Genomic DNA, 20,358 nt, shown 5'->3' with positions numbered 1-20,358 from the left:
GTCAACCCTTTGAGACGCGGAATGTTAAAAAATAAAAAGGCCCATGTCGCACTCAAATTTTATTGCTTTTTAAATTTCGAAATTTCAATCGATTCAAATTGAATTCAATTGGAAAAAAATTTCGAGGTGGGTAAAAAAATAGTCCTACTAAATGTCGGCGCATTCGAGAATCACCGAAATTGGGATTAAACCAGCGTCAACCCTTTGAGGCACGGAATGTTAAAAAATTAAAAGACCCATGTCGCACTCAAATTTTATTCCTTTTTAAATTTCGAAATTTCAATCGATTCAAATTGAATTCAATTGGAAAAAAATTTCGAGGTGGGTGAAAGAACCCCCCACCGTGCATATGTCAGCGTTAAAAAGGTGGGACACTTTTAATTTTTACCAGTTAACGCGCAGATTCCTACTGAATGTCGGCGCATTTTGGTTCACCCTCGAATCACCGAAATGGGGATGAAAGCCAACCGGAGCTTGGAATTATCTTTAGAACCGCGAAAAATAGGAAACTCCACCGGCCGAGGTCGTTTCGCGGTAATCCTCGGACCTTCGAGGCAAGAACTACTTCCGAAACTCCTGCCTCCTACCAGGGAACTACTGCCGAGGAGTAGTTCCCCGATGACGTACGACCCTCGGCGAGCACCAGGCTTCCTATAAACCCAACCCTGAAGAAGACCGGCCAGGGTAAACAGCGCCATGTGCGCCGTCGAAGCTTCGCTTTTTTCCCGGAGGTGCCGAAGTGGATCGTAAACCGAGATCAGGGACTGGCCTCTTTCTCTCTCCGACTTCCTTTCTCCCATTCCTCCGTGTCTCTTTCGGCCTTTTTTCCGAACGCCCGGCGAGTTTCCTCCTCTTCCCCCTTTTGCGCATCTTCTCCTGGTCTCACCATTTCGCCGGCGTCCCTTTTCTTCCTCCTTAGGAGTCCCTTCCGTCCGTCTCTCTCCTCTTTGTTCCTTTCAGAGGAGGTCCTTGGTGCTCCAATTTCCTGAAACGATAATCCGCGGCACCTTCCGTGAACTCCACCCTTTTTTATCTCATCCTTCCCTTCGGTTTCCTCCTCTGTTCCGGCATTTCCTTTTTTCTTCCTTCTCGTAGGGATCCTGCACCTCCAAGGTATAGATCCTTCCAGAGGACAGGTGGTAAGGACCGTCAGGCGTAAATCTGTCATAACTCCGAGGTCGCAATTCACTCCTGGTCCAGGGTGGTCCAGGATGTTCCCGCAGGTTGGGAGTGTACGATTGTTCGCCGGATCTCCGAACAATGGCGGCGATATTTCACCGAACGACACCGAGTCGACGACCGCTTCGATGGTGGCAGTGCCCATGGGATAGAGGTCCTTTAAGGACCGATCCACCTTGCAAAAAACCATCGTCATCGGTGCGTCACTCATTTGTCATCTCCTCTTCGTCGCAACCAATCGGGAATAAAAGGAAGAAATAACCACCTCGATGGAACCATCAGCTAAGAACAACTCATGCAAGAGTGGAGCCCTCGCATCTTCCCTTCGAAATAAAAAAAAAATCACCATAAAGAATATTACAAAAGATAATCATTAAAATTTCAAATTTCCCGCGATGACCTGGGAACGGAATAAAAATAATCAACTCGATGTTAACGTTTAGCGGATGCATAGGGTAATCACGGTTTAGGCATTTTTAGGGAATTTATCTGTACAAAATATCGGAATTTTGGCACAAAAAAAAAATATATAAAAAAATCGAAGAAGTGGAGAAGGTCGGCGATGCCTCGCCAAAGATGGCGGTTCATTCATCCCGAAATGGAAGAGTAGATTCCAGTCTCCAGTCCTCCAGAAATTCCAAAGAGGAGGTAAAAAAGTCCTCGAGCCGGGAATAATGGCTCCCACCACGGGCCCCGTAATTGCTTCCCGTTTTGGATCGTCCATTCATCCAGATATGGGACGATGTAGCTAGAAAGCCATTCCCGATCCGGAAGCCAGAACCTATTATGTATATCAGTTTCGAACCGGTTAAAAGGTGGTTCCTAATGCGAACCGGTAACTCGAGACGAGGTCCTGGTGACGTCGTCGCCGGTTCCCTCGAAATGTCGCCGACGTCGATAATCATTGCCGAGGCGACGACATGCGATTAGGACAAGAGGCTAATAATGTAGAGCAGGACCGATTTACTCCGAGCAAGGTGATAACACGAGTCGCTGTTAAGAGACGCCTTATCCTCCGGGATTTTCTCCCGTATGGCGAAATCGCGACTTGCAAAGAGAAGGAAAAAAATACTATCAGGAGAAATTCGACCAAGATTCTGGATTTAACAAATGGTAACCTTTAAATTTCAGATATTAACCCTTTGGCTATTAAGAGCGCCTAAAGCCGCCCGACGTTTGGTCCAATATTGCCTGCACGGTCAGACGAATTTCGCCCATATGTCGAATTGGCTCCGCGTTCAAAAGGTAAAGAAAAGGATTTAATCGCCTGGAAATTTGAAGGAAAATCCCTACTTTTAAACTTGCAAAGATACTCAGAAGAAAAAAAATTCTATCAGGAGAAATCCGACCGAAATTCTAGATTTAACAAATGGTAGCCCTTAAATTCCTGGTATGAAGAAAAGTCAATCGATCAAGTTCAAGTTCTGGTGATTTTCTTCAAGTAGCGCGTGCTCCCCGTCACTCGCTGTATACTCGGGAAGAAAGCGGCCTTTCCCCGGTGAAAATTACAGCTAAGTGTTCTCTAATTAAACACCCGTGGCAAATGGATTGATTACAGATTTGACACCGACGTGAATTCACCGGAACGTCGAAACGCGAAGCTACGTCCAACTCCGTCCAGACTTTATCCACTTACAAGCCTGGCCGTGCAGAAACGTGATTCACTGCCCCGTCAAAATCGCTGACATTGACACTGACAGCACCCAACTGCTGACATGGCAGTGAAACGCGAATCCAAGAATCGTATCCCCCTGACCGTTTCTTCCCGAGCTACCCGCGACAACGGAGGACAACGTGCAACAACGTACAATAACAATTTAATAAATCGACCGTACCCGACATTCGTCCATTTAAAAAAATCTCGTTACCCATGTCCCTGTAAAACCCGGACATGAGAATTTTCTCGGAATTTTTCCACCGCGGTAAATAAGAAAAAAAAAAAGAATAGAGTATTTTCACAATACAACAAAATGGAAGGGCCGCGGAAGACATTTTATCCCGATATAAAATTCACGTTCAATAAAGAGTCGTATTTAAAGATTCAGGAATTAAATGTCAATTACCGAGACTCGTCTCTGTAATTGAAATTCCTGAAAAGTTGATGCGACAAATAACAAAATAAAGAGAGAGTATTTTTTTGCAGGACAGAAAATGTAAGGGTCGCGGAGAACATTTTATCCCGATATAAAATTCATGGTAAATCCGTTCTCGTTCGAAGAAAAAAAAAAGTAAAATAATTAATGAAGTCGTATTTAAAGATCCACGAAATAATAAATAAGGAAAATAGTGAATTTTACCAAGAATCGTGCTGGAAGGCTGACGAATAATTGCACTTGGTAACCGTGTACGTATTTAACGGGTTTTTGCCTCCGATAAATGTGGCCCTAACGTTTAAGAGTTTATGGAGAGTGGTATTTAAAAATTCCTGAAAAGCTTATAAGCCCGCTCTCTCGAGGGATCGACCTATCGATAGCGGCCCGAAGATGAGTCAGGGCGGCGCGAGTTGTCTCGTTAAAATTCACGGCGGGGTCCGAGGGACCACACGCGTCATCTGTATAAATAATAAAGGAGATGCGTTAGGCAAGCGTGCTTTCCTCATCTACGAGACAATGTATGCGACCGGTACCGGAAGTCCCGTTAGTCAGAGGCTGCCCCTGCGAGGAGGACGCTTTTTACGAATGTGAACCAGTTTCGAGTCGTCTTCCGAAGTGCAGCCTGACCTCGAAGCTCGGCACTTCGGTTATTCATTCTAACAGCCAACCGATTAGATTTTTCAAACTGTAATTGGAATAAAAAATAATATCACCCTTAACCGTTTGGCTACTAAGAGCGCCCGACGTTAGGTCCAATATTGCCTGCACGGTCAGAGGAATTTCGCCCATATGGCTCCGTGTTCAAAGTACGCGGCGGAATTTTCTCGATGAGGAGGGAAACCCTCGATTTGATATCACTTCGCTTCTTCATTCGAACACACGACCGATCGACCGATTAGATTTTTCTAAACTACCCTGATTACGATAAAAAATAATATCACCCTTAACCGTTTGGCTACTAAAAGCGCCCGACGTTAGGTCCAATATTGCCTGCACGGTCATAGGAATTTCGCCCATATGTCGAAATGGCTCCGTGTTCAAAGTACGCGGCAGAATTTTCTCGATGAGCAGAGAAACCCTCGATTTGATGTCACTTCGCTTCTCTATTCGAACACACGACCGATCGACCGATTAGATTTTTCTAACCCTAATTGGAATAAAAAATAATATCACCCTTAACCGTTTGACTACTAAAAGCGCCTGACGTTAGGTCCAATATTGCCTGCACGGTCAGAGGAATTTCGCCCATATGTCGAAATGGCTCCGTGTTCAAAGTACGCGGCAAAATTTTTTCGATGAGGAGAGAAACCCTCGATTTTCTTCATTCGAACACAGGACCGATCGACCGATTAGATTTTTCTAAACTACCCTGATTACGATAAAAAAATAATATCTCCTTTAATCACGACGAAAATCCCGACGATCAGATTTTCCTTGATAAGGAGAAGAGGGAAACCCTCAATTTGAAGAATGACTTAATAATTGTATTACCACCACTTTGTATCTTTAAAGAGGGGAAATTAATTCTTAGCTGGATATATGGAACATAATTAATATCCGCGACATTTTTACCGGCTTTGTCGTCGCGAGGACGTCGCAGAGCAAATATTCCATCCTCCTATCAAGATGATAACACGAGGGCCTTCTGCAGACACTAAGGCCAAGTTTAGAAGAGAATTTGCAAGCGAGAGAATTTTTTTTTCCCCGAGGTAGCGTAATTCGGTTCGTTGAACCTTCGGCTCGCGTTTTCACGATGACGCGTCCTCGAGGCGATTTGAATTTTTCTTATCGCCTCGTTTTTATCGAATTAGAGTCCGAGAAGGAAACGAGCTGTAATTTTCACATCGCGGTCTGCTCGCCATATGTGAGAAGAGAGAAGAAGAAAGGCAAGCATCCGAAAATGCGACCCAGGGCCGATAAAAGCTCGGGACATAAAATAATAAACCACGGATATCAAGAAAACTGACGAAAGGTCATTTTACAAAATTGCATTACAAAAATGAAGGAAAATAATAAACTCCCCGAGGAATGCACTCCGGTCGGTTGCAGGATTGCAAAGTGCAACATCCTGTGGGATTAAATCCCGTCTATCGGTCGAAGATAAAAACGCGTCTGGGGAAATATTTTCCCTAGGCAATTTATTAATCCGTTTTAGGATCTTCCATGTGTTCTGAATAAAAAAAAACAACCGAAACATCGTCGAAAGGGGCGTGGGAATTATTTCAAGACGCGTAATGGCTCGTTCGGATCGCATAGGGTGGAGGGGACTGCATTTAGGTGCATTTCCATGGATCCTGGGAGAATACGGAACCCAAGGGTGAGATTCCGGCACGTCGAGACGCGGTCTCGACCCGGCGACATGCCCGGCGTCGCGACGCCGAAATAGCAAGGCGCCTCGTGGCGACGACCTTCCCGGCCAATTCTCGATTCTTGATTCTCTCGCCATTTCCAGGTGATAAGATTCACTTCCTACCTCCGATTTTTTAGTTCCGTAAAAAAAAAAATCATCGACCGTCAGTGATGCACTCCTCGATAATAAGGATCAATTTGCAGCCGCCATGCTCGGCCCCGATTCGGGAAAATCAAGAATTCCCCGATTTTTCTGTTCCGTAAGGGAAGAAATGCATCGACCGTACAATGGAAAAAAAAAAATGCGGTTTTCCAGGGTGCATCGAGGCGAGTGCATTTATGTGGAGTGCATCAGTGATGCGTCGGCCGCACAGCTGGGACGTAGGAACTAACGATGTAGGAAGCTCGGATAATATGGGTCAATTTGTAGCCACCGTGCTCGGCCCATGGGAATGCGGTGCATCTATTAATTGCACGTCCCGGTGCATCCCGCGCAACAACGGAACTCGGCCTCCGCTTGGCGGGTCTTCTATGTAAAATTTCACATCTACCTACGAAAATGATATTCCAGGATTTTAGAGATTAATTTCTCCGTCATGAAGTGCATCGATTAATTCCCACGAGGGAGACTCGATGATGTTGAAATTGACGAAAGAATTGGTCCGCGTCTCTCCCGAAATTAATGTCTATTTGCCTCTACTGTCTTTCTCTCTTTCTCTCTTCGTCTCTATTCATAGCCCACTTTTTTTCCGCCTCTCTACGAGGCGGGATTAATTTCAATGTACTCCCTGAATTAGCATTCACTCCTCTAATGGATATTTATGGGTTTTACATTGCCGCGTGGGCGACGAGCGAATGACGTGACAACGACATAAGCCATCTCCCTGTAATGCCATAATGAACGCGGTTACATCGTACAAGATCCTCCCCAGGGGGGAGGTGTACATTTTTTCCATTTTTTTTCTCACCTCCCCCCAAGAAATCCCCCTTTCAATTCCCGCCGAGTAGGCGTAATGGCGCAAACACTTCGCGAGTGCATCTCTCGCATTCGATGCAATTCCCCTCCGTGAATTTTAATTGACGTCTATGTCGGGGTAAAGTACTATTTACAGGACGTATTTATGTAATTGCTCACCGATAAGCCGCGTGATAATGATATATCATCGACGCCGCCGAGGGATCGCGCAATGATCTATAGAGAAGTGCATACCCGATGATGCATCGGAAATGCCGAATGCAGTTTCTTCGACTCTCCGAAATAACATTTCGAAGCGTCTCACCTTGCATTTTATTACAGGTGAAGTATAATTAATTCCGGCTACTCAATATTGAAATATATATATATATATAATAATTTGTAATATAATAATAATGTAATAATTTGTTAACGAGAAGTGGAGGTTAGAAAAAGATTTTCTGAAATCCATGGGAAAATATTAGATAGGCAAAGAGTTGATGGAACTAGGCGGAGATGCAACGTGGCTGGCTGGGAAAATAATTGAGAGGCCAATAGGAGAAGTGCATAGAGTGCACTCGGGGACAATTATGCAAACACGTCGTCAGACATGGCAAAGTATGTATTGCCACGGTGGAGTCGTGTTTCCAGGTTCTGGTAGGACCTTTCCCTCATTTTCTGTTTCTCTATTTCTCTCCACAAGGCCCTCGAGAATGCAAGACCGGGGATGCACGCGATGCACCTGGATGCAGTTTCGCCTCTCGTGCGGAGAGGCAGGCAGAAAAATCGGGATTTCTAAATAATTTCTCCACAAATTGAATAAATATAGTTAAGCATAATTTCCTCGAGAAAATTACCGAGTGAAGTATGTAAAAAAAGAATAAGAAAGAACGAGAAAGAGTCGTCAAACAAACGTCGAGAAATGGACGGGTAGAGAAATAAATCTTCCTTACAGGTTCTCGGAGTACGCGAGGAATGTCAATGGCAAGTCCAGACCGTGAGTCGTGTCGGGAAAAATTGCCGTTCCTGAAAATAAGGTAACAAGCTCCAGTTCTCACAGTTCTCAGCGACAATGGAACCGATTAGCATGCCAACCGTAAGCTCGTAGGTCACCGACCACGTGTACAAATCGGCCATTTTTTACAAGCTAACCGTGAGAAAGCCTTTTGAGTCGCGACCAACTGCAATTTCGACATTTTCTAAAATTCCCTTCTCGATAAATTTCATATCTTTCACATCGTCACTTGTCAACGCTCGATCGATTTGCCCTCGGCTTATTGTTAGACACGACCGGCGCCCGATAAATTCTCTCAATTCTTCCTGCTGTCAGGTCCAATAATCGGACATTGTCAGCCGGGCATTTAAATCCTCGAGCACGTGGAGGCATTTAAATCCCCGACCACGTGGTCAGCCATGCCACCCAGAGATTCGAATTTTTACAGGAAGAAAGAGGGACTTTTTTACCGGAATCTTATAATCAGGTATCGCGAGGGATATCACTCTAAATTAAGCAATTAATCCGGCAGTAACGAGCGCCATTGGTTCCGAGGCGATGAACGCCTCGTCCTGGTTTGGGGCATAAAGGTTCATTATCGTCGAGGAGAGAAGGACGGAGGCACCTCGGACCTCGAGTGCCTCCTCTCTCTCTCGGCTCCCCTTTTTCTCCGTTTTCTCTCTTTCTCTGCCATGGCCACCCAAGATCGCCTCCCGGAGATCAACAGTGGTTCGCACAAGACCGCCACTTTAGCTTCCACGAACGATGTAGATACACGGTGCTACTTGGACGTGATCCTGTCAAGCCGCAAAGTGGGAAATGAATTTTTTTCTTTGCGGCCCGAGTCCCTCCCTAATTCCTGAATCACTCAGAAAAGCATATCTCGGGTGATAAGGCGGCCGTTTTAATTTTCCTAAACAGTGTGGACACTCGGATGTGCTTCGGGTGATCTTGCCAAGCCTCGAAGTACCAAAAGAATTTTTCCTTCTTCCCTTTCCTGGTGGTTATCGCTAATGTACTCGAGAACATCTCTCGGTAAGGTGGTATGAGCGAATAAGACCGACTCGCATTCGGGATTTCGTGAATGGAAAGGAGCCCAGCCGTGATTAGCATAAGCTCGCTAATTCCCCGATCGCGAGTGGCCAGTTGTTCGCGAGAGAGAATTTTTTTTTTTCATGCCAAACTTGGCGAATGAGAGAAGGCAACACTTCGTTACATTAAGGGGAAATACGGTAAAGATTAAATCACTTGAGGACGCTGCAAAGATGTACGTGGTAATGTACATATTTTTTTTTTTTTTAACCTATCGGGAAATTAATTCCCCGATCGGAGATGAGGATTTCTTCACGAGTGGGAATTTTTCCAAGGGACAGGATGATAATTTAATATATTGCAAAAATGTCAAATCGTGATGTTTGTTATTTAATTTTTTCTTATTTATTACTTAATCGACTCGCCACGCAGAGACATTTCGAGGAAGGGATGCAGACGGTGGACGACATGCACCGCGAAGAGCTAATTTCGCAAAACTGCAGTCATGATTTTTCGCCCGTCCCGTAGATCATCGAGCACGAGCGCGGCGAGAGATGCGCGAGTCGTAAAAAATCGAATACCGCAGAAAATCACATCCTTTCTAAGTCAAGGGGACGATTAGTTTAACGACTCATCAAGAGAGTAACGAGCCGGCTCGAGTGGCAGCTCTCGAGATTTGCGACTCGAACGACCCGTAAAATTCCGGGGGGAGGGAATAAATAAATAAAAGGACACGCAAAAATTGCCGGGGGGTGTCCAGTAAAATTCCAGGACTCGCGTACAGGTGTCATCTAGAGGATTGGTCGATGTAAATAATTATTAGCGAGGGAGGTCGCGGTATAAAAATTTGAGAACAATTGCGCGCCGGAAGGGAGTGAATTCCGAGGAAGCGCTCGGGATTCGGTGGGGCACGAGCAAAGCCCTGGGGATCCCATTGTAGTCTTGACAGATCGTTATTATGTTAATAAGAAGGTTGTCCGAGGACCTAACGAGGTCCGAAACACGTTCCGGACCTTGTGGGCCGGCAATTTCGGCTCTCGGGCTGCCTTTTAAGGAACTAATTCGCCAACCCACAGGCGACTGACGCGTCACGTGCCCACGACTCCAAATGCCGATTTTATGTAAAATCCCGGTCCCCATGGAAATCCAAAAATTCCTGGAACCCTTCCTTTTTAGCCAGCCCCATGGAAATTCTCGAATGAAAGCAAAATCCCCAGCGAATTCGTCCTCCATCTGTGACTATTATTTCTCCCGAAGGGAAGGGAACGACGTCCCCCAAAAACGTGGCTTTCCGCCTTAACGACACCTCGCATAAAAAATCGACCTTAACAAAAGGTATTCCGAGTTCCATTTCGAGCAACTTTTGTGGGATAGGATTTCCCACCACGCGAATCGTTAATCCAGGAATTTGAAAAGAAACGGAGCGCGCGGTGGGCATCGGCGATAATCTGTCAAGTCCCAGGTTCCCAAAAATGTCTCGAAATTCAATCAGACAAAGACTCTTCCCAGGTGGCAATTCCTTCCCAAAAATTCGACTCCGTGACTCCAAAAACGTGCTCGGAAATAAAATCAAGATATAATCCTCGAAACTAATTCACTGACATGGGGGAATTTTGCCCTGCTGAGGATTCAGAAGTTTTCCAAAATCCGTCGTCAATGAAAATCCCACGATCCGGATATAAGTGAAATATGTCTGCAGATGGTCGATCAGACGTCGAGAAATGTATAAAATAAGCCTGATTTAGTAAATAAACGTCGAGGGACTTCAAAGGACCGCACTTGCGGCGGGGATTATGATTTCTCCGAGTTAGGCGAAATTCTTTCCGTAAAAAAAAATGCAAAAGGGACCTCCCGATTATTTCGCGGATCAGCGGTGACACGGGGGAAACAAAATACATTCCCGACAAGGGTCCATCACGGTAGAGCGAACTTCGGGAGTCGTTTCGGAGCCTTTTTCGGCAGCCCTCCTGTCGAGGATGCTTCAAGGATTATCTCCGAAAGGACTCCGACGAAGGATCAAAAGAGGACCCCCTGCCAAATTGTCCGAGACCTGTTCGCAACTCGATCGGTGGACCGAACAATCGACAAGAAGCATCCCCAAAAAGAAACTACGGAACAATTTGTCGAGATTCGTTTGAAAAACCGAAAAAAAAATTACCCACGTGGAACGGCACCGGAAAATTCCTTACTCGAGATAAATTAATTTTATTTANTTCCTCGAATCTCGGTAACATCCTCCTGTAATTCTCTCCTGAAATTTTCTCCCCCCGTAAAATGTCACTTTCCAAATCGAGCGAGAGTCAGATATGCGGAAGGTCTCTCGGTCTCGTCAAATCGTGAAAGTGGCAGAAATTTATCGTCCCATTATCTTCGCAACCCGCGGGTCAGCTCCGAGGGGAGAGGAAAAACATCCCGGAGAAAAGTTCACATTGTTCGAGAGGAGATGTTACTTCGACCGAGAGACAGTTACTACTCGCGCCAAAGGAATATTAATTTAGCCGGGACTAAAAAATCTGCCCAGCCCGAGGGCCGGCTCGGAAAGGAGAAGGAAAAAAGGGAAATTGGGAAGAGAAACATCCGATACCTTTGACGTGATGTTACTTTAGACGAGGGACAGTTACTGCCAAAGGAATATTAATTTAGTCGCGGTTTGCATTTCCAAACGTTTGCAAATCTCCCCGGGAATTAAGCGCGTGTCTTCAGCAAGACGTCAAAGTAAATCTAAAATCCTGCAGTTTCATCGAGCATATTCCACGTTGAAATTGCACCGTCCCATCCAGGACATAATTCAGCAACGCCATGATCAGCTGATTAAAATGAATCCCCGGAATATTAATTGCAAAAATCTCTGAGATAAAATTACAAGCATGGCATTAATTCCCTCGTTTACCGTGAATAAATAAATAAGGTACCATTTTTCGAGAACTTTCAGGGGTAAGCGATTTTTACAAACCCGACGAAAAAATTGCAATAGACTAGCGTGTGCGAACATTACATACACCCAAGCTATCTCGCTTTACGGATATGAATTAAAGCGGCGAGGAGTAATTTTTTTTTACACCCTCAAGAAAAAAATCTTACATTCATTGCAGGTACCATTTTTCGAGACCTCTCGCGAGTAAACGATTTTTGCAAACCCGATAAAATAATTGCAATAGACTACCGTGTGCGAACATTACATACACCCAAGCTATCTCCCTCAACGGATATGAATTAAAGCGGTGAGTAATTTTTTTTTACACCCTCAAGAAAAAAAATCTTACATTCATTGCACGGTACAAAGACTTCCTAGTTGCACTTCCAAGCTTCCAGGAAGTCATTACCAGGGATACCCGCGAGACATACAGTACACGTACGATAACGTTGCATTACACCTAAGCGCCGGTGCAGCAAAATGCAGGGGATGCACCCCATAAGCACTGTCTCGATTTTTTTTTTCTCATCTTCACTTGCGAACTCTATTACGAGGAGGCTCGTCGATCGCACTAAGGCAAACAGGGGGGAGCATAAAGTGTAAAGCCACCAACGTGCGAGACCCTGAAGAGACCCTCTTCCCGGTCTGGGACTTTTTCTTAATAATGTCTTCATCCAGCATCCGCCATCGGTCCACGCAACGTGTTATTTCAGGGACCTAATCGCAGAAGGGATCTCGAAATAACTCCCTACACGTATCCATTTATCCATTTGTTCTTCTGTTTTTAATTATCCAGAGATGGTGGGCCGATCGGCACTGACCTGGGCAAACACGATTAACTTTGAGCACGCCTCCTCGAAGTGGCGAGCGTAACTCCTCGCATACGAAGAAAATTTGGAAAAATAGAAAATGTGGGGAAAATAATCTTGGAAAAAATATCAGAAATTCTCTTTAATTATCCAGAGATGGTGGACCGATCGGCACTGACCTAGGCAAACACGATTAACTTTGAGCACGCCTCCTCGAAGTGGCGAGCGTAACTCCTCGGATACGAAGAAAATTTGGAGAAATAGAAAATGTGGGGAAAATAATCTTGGAAAAAATATCAGAAATTCTCTTTAATTATCCAGAGATGGTGGGCCGATCGGCACTGACCTGGGCTAACATGATTAACTTTGAGCACGCCTCCTCGAAGTGGCGAGCGTAACTCTTCGGATACGAAAAAAATTTAGAAAAATAGAAAATGTGGGGAAAATAATCTTGGAAAAAATGTCAGAAATTCTTTTTAATTATCCAAAGATGATGGGCCGATCGACACTGACCTGAGCTAACATGATTAACTTTGTGCACGCCTCCTCGAAGTGGCGAGCGTAACTTCTCGGATACGAAGAAAATTTGGAAAAATAGAATATGTGGGGAAAATAATCTTGGAAAAAATATCAGAAATTCTCTTTAATTATCCAGAGATGGTGGGCCGATCGGCACTGACCTAGGCAAACACGATTAACTTTGAGCACGCCTCCTCGAAGCGGCGAGCGCAACTCCTCGGACACGAAGAAAATTTGTAAAAAATAGAAAATGTGGGGAAAAAAATCTTGGAAAAAATTTCATAAATTCTCAGATATTCCGATTGTTCATTCCAGAGGAGATCCCGATGATTTGCCGCCTCTTCCTTCTTTGTATGACGTTCTTTCTGGTCATTGTACCGATCGAGTCGGCTTGCTCGCGCTAATCAAGGAGTCAATCCTCGAGCGGAATCTTCTCGCGGATCGTGCTCGTGAATCATTCCCTGCAGGTCAAGGGTGCATCGTCCAATTGTCGGTCGAGCCTTTTTGATGTTTTCACCGTCTCGCCTTATGATTAGCGACCGACGAGAACGAGTCCGACGACACCCGCGGGGTTATCCTTCCCGATTGGAAATTATTGCGACCAAGTCTGGGACCGATTCCTCGCGGCTGGAAATAACTCTTCCTCTTGGAACCAACCAATTTGCGAGAGCCTTCCGATAGTTATCAGCTAGCGATAATATCCAATAAGAATAATAATTCAGAATTTTCTTTAACCACCTCCCCATACCTCCCCCATATGAACCCTCTGTGCCCCAAATGTATAATTTCCCAATTTCGCGTCAAGAAGAAAAAAAAAATGATATAACCTAAAATTTGCATATATCAACCCCCCGCTGTTATCTGACTACGTTTTCATAGATAGGTCACAGGAATTCTTATGAATGAAAATTGGAAATAATTCCTCCTCGGCGTCTTGGAGATGGTCTCTAGACCTCTCTTTCTCATTACTCGTTTTTTGGGGGGGAGCCCTCGTTGATGAGAATTCATGTCGACGGTATCCCTCGAAGATGCGCTCCCGAGGTCAGGACTTTCGGGAGGATCGACGTAAATCCTGAAGGTTTACCGCCGAGGCCTCGGTACGTACATACGAAGTACGTAGGAACGTAAGAACGCAAGAACGTAAGGAGGCTGCGGGAAAGCGATCCGACTTAACGACCCCCTTCGTAAACACGAGATAGTCTTCGCGGAACCATTGTTTATGCAAAATGCACTTCGCTGCCATTAAGTTTATCTCGCAGGCCCGGTTCCAGAGTTTACACTCGGCCCATCGATGGACGGATGGGATCGCCAGATATCCCCCGTTTCTTTCCTTTCCAATCAATATTCCTCGCACCCTCTGACATCGCGAAGGAAGTAATAAACAAATGAAACGAGACATTTCAGAAATATCAAAGAAATTAATATCCCAGGAGGAAGGAATTACCGATCGCCCCCAGTTGGCGTGAAGTAGTACCCACGTGGTCGAGATGGTTTTTCAAATTCTATTCTTTTCTTTTTTTTTTTTCACGGATTGCAAAGCGTGGGACCAAAAGCGTCAGGGTGGAGTTAGCAAGGGAAGAGCAGATTTTCCAGGATCGAAACCTTGAAGGAGGAGCAGAGTCCCACGGGACTTCCGGGAAGCGGCAATAAGAGGACGCTTGTTCTTGGCCAGTCTTTTGGAGAACGCGTTCCCATGGCGGTTCCCGAGGGCTCTCCTCAGCCTCGAGATTCTTAATCACCATGGTCCCATGATCGCATTAAATTTTTTTTTTTTCCCTTAACATCATCTCAAGCCCTCCGGGTCACTCGAGCCTAAAATTCGGACGAATTCCGCATTTTCCGGGATTTAATTAGAATCTGCCGTCAGAACCTTAACCATTAGAATTTGACATTGCAACAATAGCAATTTCACTTTGAATTGGAATTCTTGTGAATAATAAATTTTTACGTGATTCGAGTTTTAGACGCGATTTAACGGAACAAGTAAGGGAAATGCATTCGGCTTGCGGCAACGCGTTCTCCAGACCATTAGAATTTGACATTGCAACAATAGCAATTTCACTCTGAATTGGAATTCCCGTGAATACTGAATTTTTCCTGATTCGAGTTTTGGACGCGATTTAACAGAACAGGTAAGGGAAATGCATTCGGCTTGCGGCAACGCGTTCTCCAGACACGGAGATGCGTTCTCCAGTCTGCCACCATGATGGTTTCTGGAAACCAGGAGGCGTTCTGAGCCCCAGGGCGCAACAGCGATCCCACAGTGGTTTCCGGTTACGGGAAAGGCCCGATAACCCCCGATGGATATCTCCGTATAATCCAGATACGCAGAAATCCCATAAAATCCCACAGGCTCGCCACATGCCTTCATCTCGATCAGAAGCCGCTCGACTTATCATCCGAGAGTTCGACCGATTAGCCCGTACGACCATTACCAAGAATCCCCATAAATTCCACTATCCTATCCATAACAACTGACCACAATGGCCAATTGACCAAAAGACCTTTCAGCGACTTTAAATAAAAACCACTGCAATTATTAACACCGATAAAGGTCCTCGAGGTGTCCCTCGCGACTAGAAGGATCGCGGATATTTCCGTTCCAAGATCTATAATCGCTTTCCTGGACAACGATAATTTATAACCAGAGTCATAGATAAAGCTCCGCTCCCTTGGAATTCCCTTTTCCCGGAGGAATTTCGAAATTTATGGATTCCAGACCGACAGGAATGCGCGATTCGGTCCGGCAGGAAACTTATCCTTGGGCGTGAATAACGTCCCTGGCGCCTGTCTCATTACCCTATAAATACCCCATAAATACGGCGTAAACGTCCCGTGGGGATAAATAAGGCCAATTAATAATCCCAGGATTTTTTCAACTCCCGGTCGATCAGTCGATCTCATTCCTATTATCAATTTTCCTCGCGCAATCGGCGACAAAGCGCCGACGATTGCCGATGACAATCGGCTCTATCGAGAATGCGATTTCCGTCGATCGATCTCTGTCCCTCTCTCTCCTCGGTATCGGCAAAGGTCTCGGATCGAATCGGATCGCCGATCGAGGGATTGACCAATCGCGGCAACACGATCGGCCGATTTTCTCCCGGAGCAATATCCCACCCGACCGCTGGACCCGTCGCCGATACCGACTGATATCTAATTATTGGCCGGCTGATAAAATAATTGCAACTTTCTAACCAGACCGATCTGGGGATATACCCCAGGATCGGGCGCAGCCGCGTACTCGATCGGAATTCCGCGAGGCGTTAATTGTGCCCATAATTATGAAAGTGGTCTGAGTCAAAATTGAAAAAAAAAAAATCAGTTTATCAGTTATTTCACGGCATATTATTTCAAAGGAAATTCAATGTAATTTCGAAACGAAAAATATATGACTTAGACCACTTTCATAATTATGGGCACAATTATTCTCGTGGCATCGGGCAACTACCGGCGGGAATTCCCGATGCACTTTCATCGAATGCACTTTCTAGGTGGCTTCGAGACTTCCGGGGCCTCGAAGGTGTCGAAAATGGACCGGAAGTCTCCTGGGATAAATTCGACTCCCTGAAGGGGTTTAGATAATCGTATGACTAGTCAATTTTATAATTGGACTCGATCAATGAATTCCACTGTTGAGGTTCATTGCCGAGTACTGATTATTTAATTTCACCGATAAGGGATGCATTTGGATGCATTTCGGGGGCGAGTCTCCTTTCGATGGATTTTAGAAGCCTTTTGGACGGAAGGCCACGGTGCACCTCCGACTAAAATAACTATTTGTGCAATTATAGGCGACTGATTATTTAATTTCACCGATAAGGGATGAATTAGGATGCATTTTGGGGGCGGGTCTCCTTTCGATGGATTTTAGAAGCCTTTTGGAGGGAAGGCCACGATGCACCTCCGGCTAAAATAACTATTTCTGCAATTATAGGCGACCCTGAACAGTGGTAACAGATCAATGATTTCCACTGTTGAGGTTTGTTGCCGAGTACTGATTATTTAATTTCACCGATAAGGGATGCATTTGGATGCATTTCGGGGGCGGGTCTCCTTTCGATGGATTTTAGAAGCCTTTTGGAGGGAAGGCCACGGTGCACCTCCGGCTAAAATAACTATTTGTGCAATTATAGGCGACCCTGAACAGTGGTAACGACCTCGTCGAGCCCCGGGTGCTTCGAGAACTCTTTCCCGTACAAACCTACCGGATGTGGCACTGCTAGAGGTGAGTCCAACGTACCCACCCACGGTTCCCGGTGTAACGTGAGAGACCGGCTAATATTTCCCTGGATTGGCGAAACATTCTCGGCTGGACATCGGCACATGCAAAAACCATGGCCCTGACCATCGGGTGCGAACCTTGGACTCGGTTTGGCCGTTGAATTTCAATTTTGGGCATGATCGAGTTTGACCACTAGCTTAGGGTGAGGTCGAATCTACCCCCAGAGTATGACCATTGAATTCGGCCATTTTGTTCGACAATTGAATTTGGCCATTTGATTCGACCACTGAATTTGGCCATTTGGTTCGACCATTGAATTTGGCCATTTGGTTCGACCATTAAATTTGACCATAATGGCCAACACCCCCAGATGCGACCAACTGCACTTTCCCATACTCGGCTGCCCTCGCGCAGTGATTTTCAGCCAGCTGTCTCCAGGCACGAGGACTTAATTAGATCAAACTCTCATTAGCCTAGAACAATCGAAGGGCTGTCCGCCACCCCGGTGGTGCATGTCAGATGTACAGAGAGTTCCAAAGTTTCCATAAATCGCGTCTTATACGAGCTCGACCCTCTTCCAGGGTGACCCGGAAGAAGGCAGGCACCTTAAACCTCGCATTAAATCCCAAAACGACAATTTTCGACAAGAATCGTCAACAGGGTCCCGGGCCCGATCCTCGATAAAGAGTGACGTTGGTTTCCAAAACCGTCGAAACGCGGAAATGGACCTTCGAAGGCGCCAACTACTAAAGTCCACACGAAATGGGACTGGCCGAAAACGCGGATGGAATTTAATCTGCGACGTCGGAGAGAGAATTCTCCATTTAGTCAAGGACGCGTGTCCTAGAAATACTGCCAAAACCCGGCAAGGAACCGGAAAAACGAGGTCCGGCGAATTGGGGACTCTCGTAAAAAGCGCCGCCATTTTGTCCCGAAGGCGATAATCGAAATTGCGGTGTGCGAAGCCTTGATAAACTTTTCATTTATTCTTTTTTTTTCAGAGTCCCCGGTGTTTTATAAATCACGTAACAATTTCGTAAAAACTTTCATACAATTAACAACGATTAAAGATCCTTGAAATTTCGATAATTCGTTACCAGGACGTGAAGTATTTTTTTTTAATTTTTTTCTACAAAATTGCTGAATTTATTTCCGGTATTTCTAGCCGTTGCGATGATAATGACGAATGTAACAAAATGTGAAAAGAGAGAGACTCACCGCATTGGTATCGGCCTGCATGTCCTCCTCCACCCCGGCCTTGATGAGGTCGTCCTCGTCCTCGTTATCGGGAGCATTGATATAGTCCTCGTAGTCCTGCTCGGCGCTCTTCGCCTTGGGGTCCTCCGTCTTCGCGGGGGGTCTCTTTTTAGGTTCCTTCGGGATCTTCCGATTTTCCGGGATTTTCCTAACCTCTTCGAGAGAGCGCTGCACGGTGTTGTTAACGGGACGCTTATTCCCGATATACCACGGGGCCATGTAGGCATAACTCGCGCTGCCGAGTTTCGTCGATGAGGTCGAACTCGAGGTCACCGAAGGGAGGCTCTTCCCGACCTTAGGGTCGTACCTGAGGTTCCCATACGCGTCTCTTTTGAGGTGTCTCTCGATTTCGATGTTCCGGTAGTCCCTCTTGAGGTTCGGCCTCGACGTGGTAGGATCCTCCGAGGTCAGCCTCTTGATAATGTCCTCGAAAGTCCTCAAAGGCGGCTTGACCTCTCCCCCGTGAAAGCTGTTATCGAAGCCATCGTCTTCGTCATCCTCGACCTCGTCCTTGTTCGCGTCCTCGTCCTCGTCGTCCGCGTCTTCGGCGTCGACCCTAGAGACCTCGACCTCATCCTCGTACTCCTCGTTCTCGTCGTTATCCTCGTTCTCCCACCCCAGCTCGTCCTGATCCGAGGTCAGGTTGATCATCCCCCTGCCGGCATGAGGTCTCCTCTCCGACCTCTCCCCTTCCCTGTGTCTGGACCTCCTCTGACTTCGCTGTCCCGTCCTCCACCCAGGCCTCCCCCTCTTCGAGCCATCGTTATCCTCATATTCGTATCTGTGTCGCCTCCCTCTGTCGTGTGTCCTCGACCTCGAGTACCTGTCCTCTAGACTGTCCTCGGTCTCCCCCTCGTACCCCTCGTCGTCGACGTCGACCTCTGCCCTCTCGTCCTCGTTCTCCACCTCGTCCTCGTTCCTTCGCTGGTACCCCAGCCTCCTGTACGACCTCTCCCTCTGAGGTCGACCTCGATGAGACCTCTCCTTCCCGACCTGGTAGGAGGTCCCCGTCCCCGGGTAGGACACTCCTCTCTCCTCCTCCTGGTACCAGGGCTTCTCGTACCCTCTTCGGTGCGACCTCGATCTTGGACTCCACTCGTGACCTCGCGAGGTCCTGCGGGATCCAGAGGTCCGCCGGGCGTCGAGGTCCTCCTCTTTCGAGAGGTCCTCCTCGTAGTCCTCGTCGTACTCCTTCCACCGACGCCATCTTGGGTCGAGGTCATCGTGCCGCCTCGACCTCGGATCGTGGTGGTGCCGGATGTGGTGCCTCCTCGCGTGGTTCCCGCGTGGCTCCGCCTGGTGGCGAGCTTGCGCCTCGACCGCCAGCGACAACAGCGCCACCGTCAGCAGCGCCACCAGCGACAGCCCCTGCATCCTCCCTCGCATTATCTCGACCTTAGTCCCGGGCCTCTGGGGACCTCGACGGATCTCACGGCATAGCCGCGACCTCGGCGACCTCGAAGCCACCGCGGTTCTCTAGATACATATGGCCCGGGGCTCCTGGTTCACGCAGGCCGACCTGCGCGGCATGCCCTGCCTCGCCAACTGCCCGCACCGATCTGACCGGCGCGCTAGTTCCCCGCCATGGACGGGAGACTCCACCTCGAGATTTCAACCCGATTTTTCTCGGAAACGGCGAATCTCTCGGAGTCGCGGTTGCACCTGCAGATTGTACACCCGTGATATATACCAGGTGAATTTTCTCAGAATTTTATTCTTAACATCTGGTAACGTAATATACTCGGCGGAGTTGCTGATCACTCGTCTCGAGTTTTACGATCTCTTGGGTATGTCTTCGGGAAATCAACGTCGGGATGGCGAGGGCTTTGTCTCCTCGCCCTGTATTTTCTCCCCTTCGGCAATCCTCTCTACTGGGTCCGGAGTTTACGAAGATCCTCCTGAAGTCCCCTCTCTCTCCCTTTTCACTACCTCTTCTCCTTTTGGGAATCGCGGGCTTTCCGACGTGAAGTCGCGTGATGTTGCCCGGAGTTGCACGAGGGAGACACTCTCCCGTCGTATCGCGCGTACCGAA

At 46.8% G+C, this 20,358-nt stretch overlaps 1 protein-coding gene across 1 annotated transcript in view; it reads right to left on the bottom strand.

Annotated features, from left to right (window-relative positions):
- Positions 1-20,358, bottom strand: part of LOC105694884 — a 63,721-nt gene extending 43,363 nt beyond the window's left edge. Inside the window, exons 1-2 of the mRNA XM_012416009.2 lie at positions 20,068-20,358; positions 18,288-19,988 (exon numbers count right to left, since the gene is read on the bottom strand). Of these exons, the coding sequence (XP_012271432.1) occupies positions 18,288-19,712 (1,425 nt within the window). The 5' untranslated portion in view covers positions 19,713-19,988; positions 20,068-20,358. The remainder of the gene's footprint in view (positions 1-18,287; positions 19,989-20,067) is intronic.

This window comes from Orussus abietinus, unplaced genomic scaffold (genome assembly GCF_000612105.2).
Source record: "Orussus abietinus isolate OABI.00-Male unplaced genomic scaffold, Oabi_2.0 scaffold79, whole genome shotgun sequence".
Lineage (NCBI taxonomy): Eukaryota > Metazoa > Arthropoda > Insecta > Hymenoptera > Orussidae > Orussus > Orussus abietinus.
The sequence above is the reverse complement of the archived record's forward strand: the minus strand, read 5'-3'. Positions and strand labels throughout refer to the sequence as shown.